At 39.1% G+C, this 14205-nt stretch overlaps 1 protein-coding gene across 4 annotated transcripts in view; it reads right to left on the reverse strand.

The window, feature by feature from the left end:
• Positions 1-349: 349 nt before the first annotated feature.
• The window catches only part of LOC132824659 (potassium voltage-gated channel subfamily C member 2-like), a 160860-nt gene continuing 147004 nt past the window's right edge, over positions 350-14205 (reverse strand). For 2 of the 4 annotated variants that reach the window (XM_060839295.1, XM_060839294.1), the window contains 3 exons: positions 5363-6293; positions 2025-2189; positions 1131-1279 (listed from right to left, as the gene is read on the reverse strand). In XM_060839295.1, the coding sequence (XP_060695278.1) occupies positions 1143-1279; positions 2025-2189; positions 5363-6293 (1233 nt within the window). In that variant the 3' untranslated portion in view covers positions 1131-1142. Of the gene's footprint in view, positions 540-1130; positions 1280-2024; positions 2190-5362; positions 6294-14205 lie in introns of those variants that run through there. The other 2 variants (XM_060839297.1, XM_060839296.1) reach the window with 2 other exon arrangements.

Below are 14205 nucleotides of genomic sequence, written 5' to 3' on the forward strand. Positions count from 1 at the left end.
TTCCGAGACAAACTGTGCTTAACACCACTTCATATGCAGCATTTGTCCAGAGAAATCCTTAATATGGCTAAAATCCCTTTACCTTTTCAAAAGTCTAAAATCCTTGATACCAGTATAACACTGCAGTAACAGCAGCACCAATATTATATTAAATCCATTGCTGAAATCTTTAAAATATATTTTCTGATGATGTTAACAAAATTGAACAATGTACATCTCTAAATATCAGAAATGTATATTTCCATTGATACATATTTTACAAGAAGTTATCATGCAGTTCATGCTTATTGGAATAGAACTATATACACAGTAACTCATCTAGTTAACAGGTACATATAGAAGTTGTTAATTAAGACATGGATATGAATGTCCAGTATGGTTTCAGCTAAACCAGCTAGGCATTTCTTGTTGGATTGAAATGTTACCCCAGATGATGGATATGTTACCTCTTTTCATGTTTGTGCCTTCCTGAAGCCATTAAGAATGAGCGCTTGTCTCTGCTTGCGTGTAACCAGTAAAGACAACATCTTTGCAGTTATCTGCATGTAAACAATTGGAAACACTCAGTTCTATAAACTTCATTACTCATCTGCTCTACAGAACAGTAATAAATCCCAACATGCAGAACAGTTGGTCAATGTTTTTGTCAGCAAATGGTGCAATACACACATATATCCAGAGCCTCCACGTTCCAGAAAGTGCACATTGCTTGCAGACGATGAGACAGAATGTTCCATGCAAATGATTTAACCCAAGCCACATTGTGTGGACTCAGACAGAAGTCAAGACATCTTCGAAATGGATCAAAGTCACAGAAATGAAGTTCCAATGGAGTGATATCATTTGGAAGCACATGTTTGTATTCAGTATCTCCCTGAAAAACACTTGTCATTGAACATAGTGGCTAAGCAGATCTTTAAATGCCCTTAGTTTGTAACGGTAATGCAGTAAAATTAACATATAAGCAAGAAGCATTACTTTGCAAAGTTTAAATGCAAAGATCAGAAACTTCAGCTATCTTTATATTTACAGTTAAATCATGCAGGTTTTAAGTCTTACTAGTAAGTCTACACTTAAAGCTGCTGTTTCAATTATATTATAATGCAGTAGAAGTTAACTTGAATAAATTATTCTATGCTTGTTTACAATATAGATGGAATGGGAGATCGAGAACGTCTCAGGGGACAAGGTGAGTTGTAGGGTGAAGCTACTGGAGACAGTCTTAGAGCATTACCAGCCATGCCAGCTATGTTGTTTAAGCTTCTGGACTTTTCATATCCTTATACGGAAAGAGAAATGCACAGATATCAGTTTGCAACAGTTAACAGCCATAAAAACAACATTACAAAATGCAATGCAATCAAAAGTGGTTTTCTAAATTATAAGCTAATTTGGTTAGAACCAGTCACATTAAGAGTGATCTGGGGTTATAGCTGCCTCTGTGCAAAAGAACTGTAAGGAATGTAATAAAAAAGTGCAGAAAGGAGCACAAAGAAATTTGCATTTCTTGCCTTTAAGAGGATACTAAATATTTTTATAGCATGGTTAATTCTGACCAGTTGAGAAAAACATTTTGAAACAGAAAGGCATTTCTGAAATTAATACCTTTTGAAATTACTTCATTGAATAGAAATTGGAAAAATATAGTTTGCAATCTTACTTAATTAATAAACTGAGGTAAAGGCAAATGAGAAGATCAAAATTTGCTTGGCTCAGGATAGTCTGTGCCATTTTAAATGATCAAGCAACAGAATGCATCTTATGGGTTAAATATTAAAGGTGAACTATCAGGATATGTCTGTGCTAACTGATTAACTTAGATGTGTGAGAACTGACTGTAATTTGGTTAGATTTAAAACATACACAAATGCACACTTAAAAATGTATACCAGGATGTTCATTAGCTAATGCATTACAAGAAAAATGACTGCACAGAAAAGTATGATATGAGAAATGCACATTTTCTAAATTAGTTTATGTATTTAATGTCAAAAGTTAATTTGAGCTTTCTAAGAATTGCATACCTTTCCTGATCCCTCCATCAGTAGCACACGCATAATCACCTGTTGTCAGCAAGAAACATGTTCCCCCGCTTCTGTTTTTGTCCCTGGTGCTAGACCGTCTGATTGGAAGCCTCTCTTCAGGAGATAGTGGTTGGTCACTTCCTGCACTGTCTTCACCTGACAACACTGTTCACATCACCATTCTATTTATTGTACTGAATGTATACTACTAGTTCAAAACATTCTACAATCTGAATTCATAATAGAGACATGCAAGATTATAGATGATATGACCTTTCAAATCCTAATTTCTTATCAATAAACAAACGAGGCATGGCAAAGCAGCAACAATGTCAAACATATTAGGTAAGGGGCAAGACACACACTGGGGGAAAGGATTCTATCACAGCTAACAGTTATTAAAATGACCATGCATTGTCACATACATCTCAATGCAGTAGCAAAGAAAGAATTGGCAGCATGCACTACTGTTACAAATGCAGATAGTAATATAGACCATTCCATCTCAAATGCATGAATACATCATGAGCACAAATATATGCTATCATACAGTATAGCAATCAGCAAGCTAATATTTATTGATTGGAAGGCAAATTTCTATGAATGTTGGTTTCATTGAATGGTACTAAAACAAGTAGTGTTCTATTCTGCTTATATCACAGACAGTGAACAATTTATAGTTTAGTTGAAAATCTTCAGTTAAAGTTTAAAAATAGTTTTGCTAGATTTCCATATGAATGTAACAAAAAATGTTTTTTTGAAACAATACATGAACATTATTCTTTAAAGTGCTTGAGAAATCTGTGTAGACAGGCAGGAGGTTGGAAGAACTCAGCAAGCCAGGCAGCAACAGGAGGTCGAGAAGTAGATGTTTCAAGTCTCCTGAAGAAGGGATACATGTGAAACAATGACTTCTCCACCTCCTGATGCTGCCTGGTTTGCTACGTTTTTCCAACTTTCTACCTGTCTACTTTGGATTCTAGCATCTGTGTTTTTTTTTGACTCTTAGGAAATCTGTGTGGCAGTTTTAGATATCAGTCTTGCTTTTGTTTTGTAGACTGCATTTAATTCTGTAGTTGCATTCTCGACGAAATGTAACCAAAACTCTTTTTGTATATCAGTTGGATTACATTATCTCAAAATTCTCAAGGGTTCTTGATACCTTGTACAGTATTTCACATTGAACTGGAGGGTTACTTCTTATCATCTTGTATAGCAGTGTAAAAGGTTGGCTGGATCTCACAGCATTGAAAATGCTCATGTAATGGAGAACTGACATTAGTTTAACTGAATGGAAAGCCAAAATGGCTCCCTATATGGCATGATATTCTTCATCCATGTGATTAAATATACTGATCAGAAAATTTGCCTTAAGATTGCCACGTAAATATTAAAGCAATGAAGTTTATTAATAATATGAAGGGAGAGGGGATAACAAATAAGAAGACTGATTGCCCAATTTCCCTTTGCATGCCAGTTCATAATTGCCAGATTTTGTAAATTTTTTTTTAGAAGTAATTGTAGATACCATTGAGTAGACCCGGTTGCAAACATTGTAAAGCTAATAATATTCAAGATTTCAAAACTAACCTTAATGTTGTGCAGAGGAAATTACACAAAATGTAGGATCATCTTCTTCAGATAAGGTGGGGGTGGGCAAGAAATGCACATTGCATAAATAATTTTTTTAAAAATTGCCCCTCTTGTTTTTGACCTTGTTGCTGGACCAATGATAGGCAGCCTCCCTTCAGGAGATGGTCACAAAACTGCACCTGCTAGTTTATCACAAATGAGCGGTGGGGGAAGATTTCAGCCAACATGAATAACTTTAACCTTAATTTTATGATACTTCTTTGTTTTTGGACTCCAATTTGTTTACTGAAAGAGGACTACTGGCGAACCAGGCACGTATAAGAGGGTGTTAAAATAAAAATGCCAGAAATGCTCAGCAGGTAGCACCTGTGGAGAGAAACAAGAATTAGCATTTCAGGTTGATGACCTTTCCAACAGTTCTATTGTAAGACCATCAGCCTGAAACATAAACAGCTTCTCTCTGCAGATACTGCATGACCTGTTGAGTATTTCTAGCATATTTTGTTTATGTTTTGGATTTCTAGCACCAGTAGTATTTTGCTTTATGTGTACAGTGTCAACCAGTAGTAGGCCCTTTCAAAATGGCAGTGGCTGCACCTTTGAAGTGATGGAGGGATACGCTGCCTCTTGTGGCTATTACTGTACAATTAATGCCAAGCACAACAAATTAGAATCACAATTGCTGTGTGTATAAGTATCAAGCTGTTAATGTGATCTCATGCCATTTCTTCATTTGCTATAGATAATTTTACAGCCTGCAGAAAGAGTGCTATGGAAAAGAAAATACTTCACAAAATGGCGAAGCTGCTGTTCTTCAATGGCAAATCTTTAAAACTTGTTACAGATACTCTACATATTTGACTGGAAGATACTCCATAGACCACCTTCATCCTTCACCTGAGGAAGACAGGAGGCTGGCACAGTATTTATGCTGTCTGGCCAATGTCATCAGGGAAATGCAGGAGTGAAACTAAAATGACTGGTACTTCCCAGCCCCCCAAAAATAAGCAACAAAACTATACTGGAGAACTTTTGAGCAGGTTTCTAATGTTCCTCCCAAAAACTCAGTAGATTGGGTCTTTGAAAATCTGGCACAGATCAGGAAAAGGTTCATGGTGCATATGTGCCATTTACACCTGACAGTGGAAACCAGGCCCTACTGCTGTTGTAGGACTTCGATTTGAATACATTAAAAAGCTTCCGACTAGAAATGTGCAGATTGTGTTATAAAGGCCTGAAGTGTCAACTCAAAGTCCTGACCCACTATCAAGTTTTGCCAGCCTTCTGTTTTTAATCAGCTGAGGAACAGGTGGAATGCAAGATGAAAATTGTCACGCCCACATCCCCAAAGGTAAATTAAAATGATTTTTCTTTTTGTTTGAAGAGTTCTATATGAAATGAATTGAATAGTTAGCAAAATGTATCATTTTGTATGTATTTCACCAAATACTGATTCAGTTTCACAAAATCTGTGTTGTTTGTTTAATAGAGATAGTAGGTACAATGCTGCCAATATTTCCATTAGGAAGCTTTAGTTGGGCCTGAAATGGTTATGGTAACTTACTTTAGAACAATTGTATAGAATAAATCCATGCATCATGCCTTGCTCATGACTGTGGTTAAAAAGTTAGATAGCATAACTTTTTAAATTGACAGCTTTATATTGTGGTGATTTTTCAATGACGTTGACTGGACTGGTCTATGTCCAGAGCTTACCAGGTATGTATTTTCCATGTTTGTCTTACCTGTCCTGTTACACTCCAGCTTATCTTTCCCAAAAGGACACACATCACTTTGAGTGCTGTTGCAAGGTGTATTCAGATCAGTTTTGCAATAAGTTGGAGACCCTGCTTGTGGAGCTTGGGAGATGTGTTTCTTTCTCTTTCTTGGAAGCTTCTGTTTTGCCATGGCCAGTGAATAGTACATTCCAAAATTATTGACAATAACTGGTACAGGCATTGCTATTGTCAGCACGCCCGCAAGGGCACAGAGAGCTCCTACTAACATGCCCGACCAGGTCTGAGGATACATGTCTCCATATCCAAGTGTTGTCATGGTTACGACTGCCCACCAAAATCCAATAGGGATATTTTTGAACTTGGTGTGGTGACTAGCTGTTGGATCATTTGGGTTTGCTCCGATTCTCTCAGCATAGTAAATCATTGTAGCAAATATCAACACACCCAGTGCCAAGAAAATGATTAAGAGCAGAAATTCATTAGTGCTAGCACGGAGAGTGTGTCCAAGAACTCTCAACCCCACAAAGTGACGGGTTAGCTTGAAGATTCGCAAAATTCTGACAAACCTTACCACCCTGAGGAAGCCCAACACATCTTTTGCAGCCTTTGATGAAAGTCCACGGAGTCCCACCTCCAAATAAAAGGGTAAAATTGCAACAAAGTCAATAATATTTAGAAGATTTTTGATGAATTCAAGTTTATCAGGGCAGAAGATAATTCGAACTAAAAATTCAATAGTAAACCATACTACACATACACCTTCAATGTATGTCAATGCCGGGTCTGTTTCCATCTCAAGATGTTGGATTAATTGAGATGAATTCCCATTTATTACATGTTCTGTTTTGTTAACAATCTTGTTAAATGCCTCATGTGTCTCGAGGCAAAAGGTGGTGATTGAGACGAGGATGAACAATAAAGAGGCAAAGGCAATGAACTGAAAAAGAAAGAGCAAAAATGCAATTACTTACAGTTTTAATAACAGTTTCAAATAATATTTTTTGTTGAAAACCTGAAAGGTATTCGGCAATATTAGGTAATAATGCATTAAAGGTATTAGACAATTATTGAAAATTTTATATAAATGGCTTTATTTTTACATCTAATCTTATAAGTACCATACATTCAGAAAACATCTGCTTCAGAAGAAGCCATTGGTACTATATTCCTTCTCAATATATTTTACAAGTAACAAACCATGTACTTTGTTATCAGCGTTACTACAAAGGATTGTAATCTGTACAGCTTTCTACAATCACAACCTCAATTTTACAGTACAGTATTTGCAAACTTAGTTACTATTGTGCAATTGCATCTTAATTTCTATATTAGAATTTGCATCCATGTAATTTAGCATTTCAATACCTTTTATAATCTGTAAGTACGCAAATAAAAAGTGATTTCTCACAACCTGCTTTACTGATGCGAGGGATTACTAAGACATTACAAAATTGCAGAAATAGTGGTTATCGATTACAAAATAATCTCTGTACACATTTTGAGTGTTGTAAAGTGAATGAGCAGACAATGGATTAAATCAACAAAATAATCTGAAATGATCAGTATATATACAAGAAAAATAGTTAGTCATTATTAAAATTGTTGCATTATGTTTAAAAACATTGATTTGGAAGAATATTCAGTTAGCTCCCTGTGAGATCAGTTATATTGCAAATAGCCTCACTAAGCTCACCAATAAAATGCTTCTATAATAAACTAATTGAACAAATTCCTAAACTGTTAATCATAAGAATAATAAACTCAAACTGAAAAGGTCAGTGATTCCAAGGCATCCTTATAAAGTATGAATGGATATCAAAGTGGTTATTTTCCAAATTTCTCATTGTTATCAGTTTCATAATACTATTTCCACCATATGGCAATGCTTCTTTGGATGCCTGGGTTTTGTAAGAAGCAAAGACCACAATGATTTTGGAAACCTTCAAGTAACTGTACTGTAACACTCACCTTGGCTTCAATATTCATGATCAATCATGAGCCTATTGGATAAGTACTATGATACAGTTCATTGGTTGCCCAAAACGGGACACTCACTCTGGCTCTCACTCAGAAGAGATGACTGATGGATTTAACCTGGAGAACAGGCTGAAAAAGATAGCCCTTCGTGGTAACCTCAAGTGGTGTGGAAATTGAATCCACACTGCTGGGGTCAATCTACACTGTTACATCAGCTGTCCAACCAAATAAGCTAACCAAATCCCAGGTACCCTAAAAGCATCAACCTGTCTCATTTTCACAACATTTAACTTAATACTGGCACAATTGAAACTCATTAGAGGAAGGAGGTTATGGCTGCTAGGGCAGCATTTAATCACATTTATGATGCTAAACCATGGTAACTGATGAATTGCATTAAATTGAAGCCCAACTGCTTTCTGTAAAGAGGTTAGATTGGGAGGCAGAACTTCTGCTGTCACAGTCCTACACTTTGAGGATAGTTGACACACTGCTTTACTATGGGTTTGAGGTTAGAATCATTAAACAGAGGTCATTCATTCAAGTTGGTTTCATTTCTATTAAGCTTAACATGTGCAAGATCATGAGGAATGATAGACTGCTTATCAGGCTCTTTGGCATAGCAATTGTGCACTTACAATTGGAGGATCTGCTTTTAACTCCCACCTGTTTCAGAGGCGAGTAGTAGTAACACTAAACAGGTAGCTTAGAAAATATCTAGGCTAGAAAGGTACGTGGAAGCCTTTAACTCCAGGTCTCCACTGCTTCTTCATCAAGCATGGATTTCTGTTGAAAGAGCAGTGGACATAGGAAGCTTTCACATCCAGTATATATCTTTGCAAAAGCTGTCTAAATCTATTAGAAATTGGACCTGACTTTAGGATAATTTCTGAAATACTTTGTAATTTAGTTTCTATGGTGTCCACTACTGTTAGCCATGTGGATCCCTCAATATATAAATTTATAAAGAGGGGTAAGAGGGAGCCCAGTGGAGAGATGCCATTTACGGTGGGCTCCAGCGGAGAAATGATGTGTCCATCTAGCAGTATTGTCACATTACACCATCTAAAAACACAAGAGCTTACACGTTGATTTGGTAAACCATGGATCCTATCTTCAAAGGAAGTGCAGGGAGTAGGTATAATGATACAACAAAGGTAAAGGAAGATTTGGCTAATTACAATGCTGACTTGTATTTCAGAATTGCTTAATCATGTGGTGCTGCATTAAAATAAAGCATGCAACATCAATACAGTTCAATTGTTTGAATCCAACACAATGTCACTGACCTTATCCCAACAATTATTCAGGCATCTATCTAATATTGAACTTTGTCAACTCTCTTTACATAGTCCACTTCAACAAGGAGGCAGACGACAGACATTTGTTGAGAAGTGCTCCTGCAGCTAAGTTTTAGCGTAAGGATAAAGATAACCCAGTGATAGTAATAGACAACTTTGAGGCATGTTCCAATATTACCAATTGGGTGGATGCCAGTGTGTGGCCCTGATGAAGGATTTATGCTCGAAACCTTGACTCTCCTGCTCCTCGGATGACCTGATCTACTGTGCTTTTCCAGCGCCACACTTTTCAGCCCTAGATACCACAGTATAACAATCAGGTCAGTGTACCATTTCAGAAGCCATCAATCAATGGTTGAATCCTGAGATGTTCTGATTAATCTACCTGTGTAGCGAATTCCTTTACTCTGCAATATTTTTCTAACATTGCTTCATCCCTTTTCCCGTTACCTTGGCATAAGTAATGAGACACGTATTGGGCCTTTTCTAAAATACTTGTCACACAATCCTGGCATTTCTGCTGAATTGCTTGCATTCATTTAGTTTTTACTGAACGGATTTAAAATTTTGATCAGCCAGTATGTGGAAAGCATTGGACAAGATCTCATTTGAATCTGACAGTGAGCTGCTAATATCAAATGGCTGACCCTCAATGCTGGGCACAGTGATGTCAGCCATGTAAGAAGCCTATGGTAAGTCCCACATACATAGTGAAGGCAAGACTACATGATGGTGATCCTGGGTCAGCAGTGGTCTGTAGTGAACAGGAATATATTTGTTCCTTCAACCTCAACAAAAACACAAATTTTTAATTTCCTTACACCAGAAAAGGCAGGTCAACACTTGAACAAAAGAATTACTCTCCATTGAAGTCAAAAACAGAAAAACAAAGATCCTAATTACGTCATCAGGTTATGATTTCTACTGCATTTTTACTGCTCCACTTACTGCTCATCAGTGAGCAGTTAAAAGTCAACAACATTACGGTAGGTCTGGAGTCACACATAGGTAATAATAACAGATTGCCTTCCCTAAAGGGGTTAGAGGGGCTTTATGACAATGAAGTGGCAATATGGCAAGCATTCCATTCGCTTTTAATTCAGACTTTATTTTGTATTGAATTCAAATTTCACCATGAATGGGATTTGAACTCATATCCCCCAAAAAGCATTACTTTGGGGTTCTGAATAACTACCACAGCAGCCCTTTTTCCCCCATTATTCGTTCAAGCTGTCTAAGCAGTACTTATTGCCCATCTTTAATTGCCCAGTGGATAGTTAAAAGTCAACCACATTGCTATGAGTCTGGTGTCATATGTAGGTCAGACCAGATAAGGACGGCAGTTTCCTTCCTTAATGGACATTAGATGGCGTTTTCCAACAATCGACAACAAATTCACAGTCATTATTAGATTCTTAATTCCACATTTATTTTTAATTTAATTCCAATTCCACCATCTGCCATGGCTAGATTGAAACCCAGGTACCCAGAACATTATTTGGATCTCTAGACTAACAGGCCAGCGATGATACTACGAGGTCACCAGCTTCCCCCCTACCATTCCACTGCCTGCCCTTCCATCTGTTTCAAGCAATAGCTGTAACCACTCAGGGGTAGGCCCGTTTCGATATGACAGAACCAAAGTCAAGTGCAAATTGAGAACTTATCTATCAAACTGATTCTGAAGCTCAAACTTTTCCATTTAAGTGATATTGATGGATTAAAACTGACCCCATATTTGCTCTGTCCAGACATCCAACATTGCATCCACAGCTATGAATGACTTTGTAAATGGCCCGACATATAAAATATGAGTTTCATTACTGTAGAAATTGCACTGGCTTCAGCCACTATTTAGAAACTGGTGCTGCTGTTCAGACCTCCGAGGGCAATTTGACCATTTTATCAATTCCCTGACATGAGGAGTCAAACAGTAATGTGCTTCACAGGTTCAGAAATCCTACATATCTTATAGTCTGAAGGACATTTGACAAAGATGAGGAAAAATCACTCAAGCAGAAATTGCAGCCGGAAGCAAGACTAGCCTATTAGAAATAACAAGATGAGGCTTGAAAGAAAGTCATGGAACAAGAGGCATTATCAGTGAAGCAAATGACAGCAGTTAAACTGGGATGAAACATCAGTGCATATTAAACATCAGTGTATATTAAACATGAGCGCATATTAAAAATCCAAAAATGACAGAGTGTATATAACAAGGAAATTGTTCTGCAGAATATGAAGGAATGAGAATTTCAGAGAGGAAAGTTGAGATGACTGAATTTAGAAATAATGATCAAATAACTCTCTTTGGAGTAAGTAATTCCAAGTATGTAGATTTTCTGGAAAGATCGAAAGGCACAGCCACCAATATGGTTAAATCTGTAATTTCCAATCCATCTGCAAGTGTGAACTATTGGAATTATGCAGCTTTACTGTGATTAAAGCAGGGGTAGTTTCTGGATTGTTGTGTATACATGTGGCAAGATGTGCCAATCTGTAAGGCACAGAATAGTGTATCGTTGAAGGAGTCCAGAGCGAGAGGGCAAAGGTTTAGGATGAGAGCAGAAAGATTTAAAAGGGACCAAGGGGCAACTTTTTCACGCAGAGGGAGGCGCATGTATGGAATGTGCTGCCAAAGGAAGTGGTGAAGGCTGGTACAATTACAACATTTAAAAAGCATTTGGATGGGTATATGAATAGGAAGGGTTTAGAGGGATATGGGCCTAATGCTGGCAAGATTAATTTAGGATATCTGGTCAGCATGGATGAGATGGACCGAAGTGTCTATTTCTGTGCTATACATTTCTATGACTCTAATTGGTGACTCAAGACAGATGATTCAGTTTCCTCCCAGAGGACAGCTATGTACTTGTACAAATCATTCAGGTATACCAGGATGAAATATTTGTCTTTGGATAAGCATCAGAAACATTGTGCTTTTTGAGGGAATTCCAATGCCTAATGCAACTTTTCACCATATCATACCGAATGGGTTGGTGAGTTGGGCCCAAAGCAGACTCCTGGCGGTGCGGTCGGGTTTGGGCTGGTTGTGGAACTGGGCGGCATCAGTGGCACCTGCATTGGCAAGGTCCAGTGAGGATTCATCATGGTGAGGGCGTTGGTAGAGGTGAGATGGCGCCAAACAGTGGCAACTTCTATTCCAATGGCAGGGCATGGCAAAAGAAATTACTGCCTGGCCACCAGGCCTATGATCCATGGTGGAGCACTTAACACTTTCTTCATATCTTCATTTCTCTGCCTTTACAATACTATGTTTTGGTTTAGGTTTCTGTGTTTTAAGATGGTGCCCGAGACAACATACAACACTTTTCACTGTATTTTTGTCACAAGATACATGTGACAATAAATCAATTAAAAATTACGTCCTACCCCTGTGGTGTCGCTCACTTTGTATTCCTAACTTACCACCAGCCATTTCCAGAGCTGTCTGCCATTTAGGAGACAGGTGCTGAATGACTGGCAATCCTTACACCAATGCCATCATTGAAAGGCTCTGGATAAACATTGGTAATGTGGTGCCATACCTCACTGGCAATGCAATGGCCAGCAACCACTAAGCCATGCTGCTCATAGCACAAAACTGGCATTGAATATTTCATGATGGTCTACTGCATCCAGCTCTCATCTATCAGGTCCAGTCTGGCTTGGGGTTCCTGGTGCACTTCAGCTTTCTCATGCACAACGAAAGTTTCCTTCTCCTCAACGTTCTCATCCTTAGAAGGACTGTTTCCATCCCTCTAGTCCTCATTATCCAGTACATTGTCCCCATTGTCTGATCCAAATGCGCAAGGTGCAACATACCAGCATTATGCAGCACACTCTGTCTGAACTGGAAAAATCCAAGCACTGGAACATCTTCAACAATCCTCTCATGTACTTTATTGTGACCCTCGTGGAAGCATGGGCAGCATTGTATCTGTATGCCCCACCAGTCAAGGGTTGCACAATGGCAAGGTCACCTTGTGACCAGTAATCAGCTTTTAAGGACTCTGGATGGAGGCTGTCTCAATACTGCACATACTCACCTCTAAAGAAAGGAGTTTTGATGGAAAACTGGTCCTGTGTATACTGAGGGGCCCTGAGGCTGTGACCTCTCCCTGAGCTGGGTGCTCCTCATCCCTTAAGAAGGTTTGTTGCTGACCCTGTCATCCTGATCCTCCTGTTTTCACCTTCACCTTCTGAGGAGGCAGCCACACTGACCAGCATCCATCTGGGGCTGGCAAGGTGAAGAGTGAAAGGGCTGCTTAGGTCTCAGAAGAGTTACTGGTGGTATATCTTACCGATGGTGGCTGCACGCACTCTGTCAGACACTGAGAGATGCTGCCCGTTAAGACAAGGGTCATGTCTCATCACTCATTCAGCTCCAGCCTCAGTATGCACTGACTTGGTGAAGGGGTTCACATTGGCTGAGTGACCAAGGCCTTAAATCAAAAGGGAGTTCCTGCTGCTTTCTGACCTCCTTCACATCCAAGCTCCATGTCAACCATTCAACTTTTCATTGCGTGCAGTACAGGCCCTCATTAAACTTATATGCCAGACATTGAAGCTACAGTCTCCACCTCCCACAGCACCACTGGAAGCTGCACAATGATAGGTCATCTCTGCTCAGCATTCACCTCTTTTCAAGTCATTGCTGCTAACTTAGGCATCACCGAGATATCAATGGTCAATTTGCAACAACCCACAGCACTGTGCAAATTGCCTTGGATCAATATTTGAACCTGAACACGTTCACTGCACGCATTGCGATTGGATGACGAAATTATTGCAAACTAAATGTTGTTCTATTTGCAAATGTATGGTTGATACATTTGCCCTTTCAACATCCTAGCATCCAGTAGCAATGGATACCAGACCCATCAAAATGACACTGATTCTAATCACCCTGGGATTTGACCCAGCCATTTTCCAGTTGCATTCTGATTCTGGAGATCAGCAAGTGCTGGAAGAGAATGTAGCTCATGATGGATAATGTCAACGCCATGATCTTGCTGATCCCCGTATCGTGCAAAGCCTCCTGTTCCCTGTTAATCTCAGTCTGTCCTGTCAGCCAAGTTCCAACCATACCCTATTGCCTGTGGAGGTCCACCACATTAAACTTTGCCACCAGCTATCTGTCCTATCCCTGATATTATATCTTAAAAATGCCACCCAGCTCCTTCACAACACTAACCTCCCCCCCCCCCCCTCCAAAACCGTGGAGATTTTCATAACCAACAAATCTCCTTCTCTCGCTTTCCTTCCTTTTCAATGCTGTTTTCCATGTCCCCAAACACCTTTAGCTTCCTTCCATTAACTGGTCTTTTCCCCACCTCTACAAACCCTCTCCTTTCCCCCACTAGTCTTGACTTCCCTGTCCCCTTTGGCATTGGTCTTTCACCAGTCCTGCAGGCCACCTCTTCCCCATCCCCTTGCACCCTCATCTTCACTGGACGGATCAGGAGACCCTCCTTACAGACATCATGAAGTCAGCAAGAGCAGATAGCTATGACAGTTGATTCTAGAATCACAGTCCCAGAGATCTAAATGCAGTGCCACAAGAGGTCT

Source organism: Hemiscyllium ocellatum, chromosome 19, assembly GCF_020745735.1.
Source record: "Hemiscyllium ocellatum isolate sHemOce1 chromosome 19, sHemOce1.pat.X.cur, whole genome shotgun sequence".
NCBI lineage: Eukaryota > Metazoa > Chordata > Chondrichthyes > Orectolobiformes > Hemiscylliidae > Hemiscyllium > Hemiscyllium ocellatum.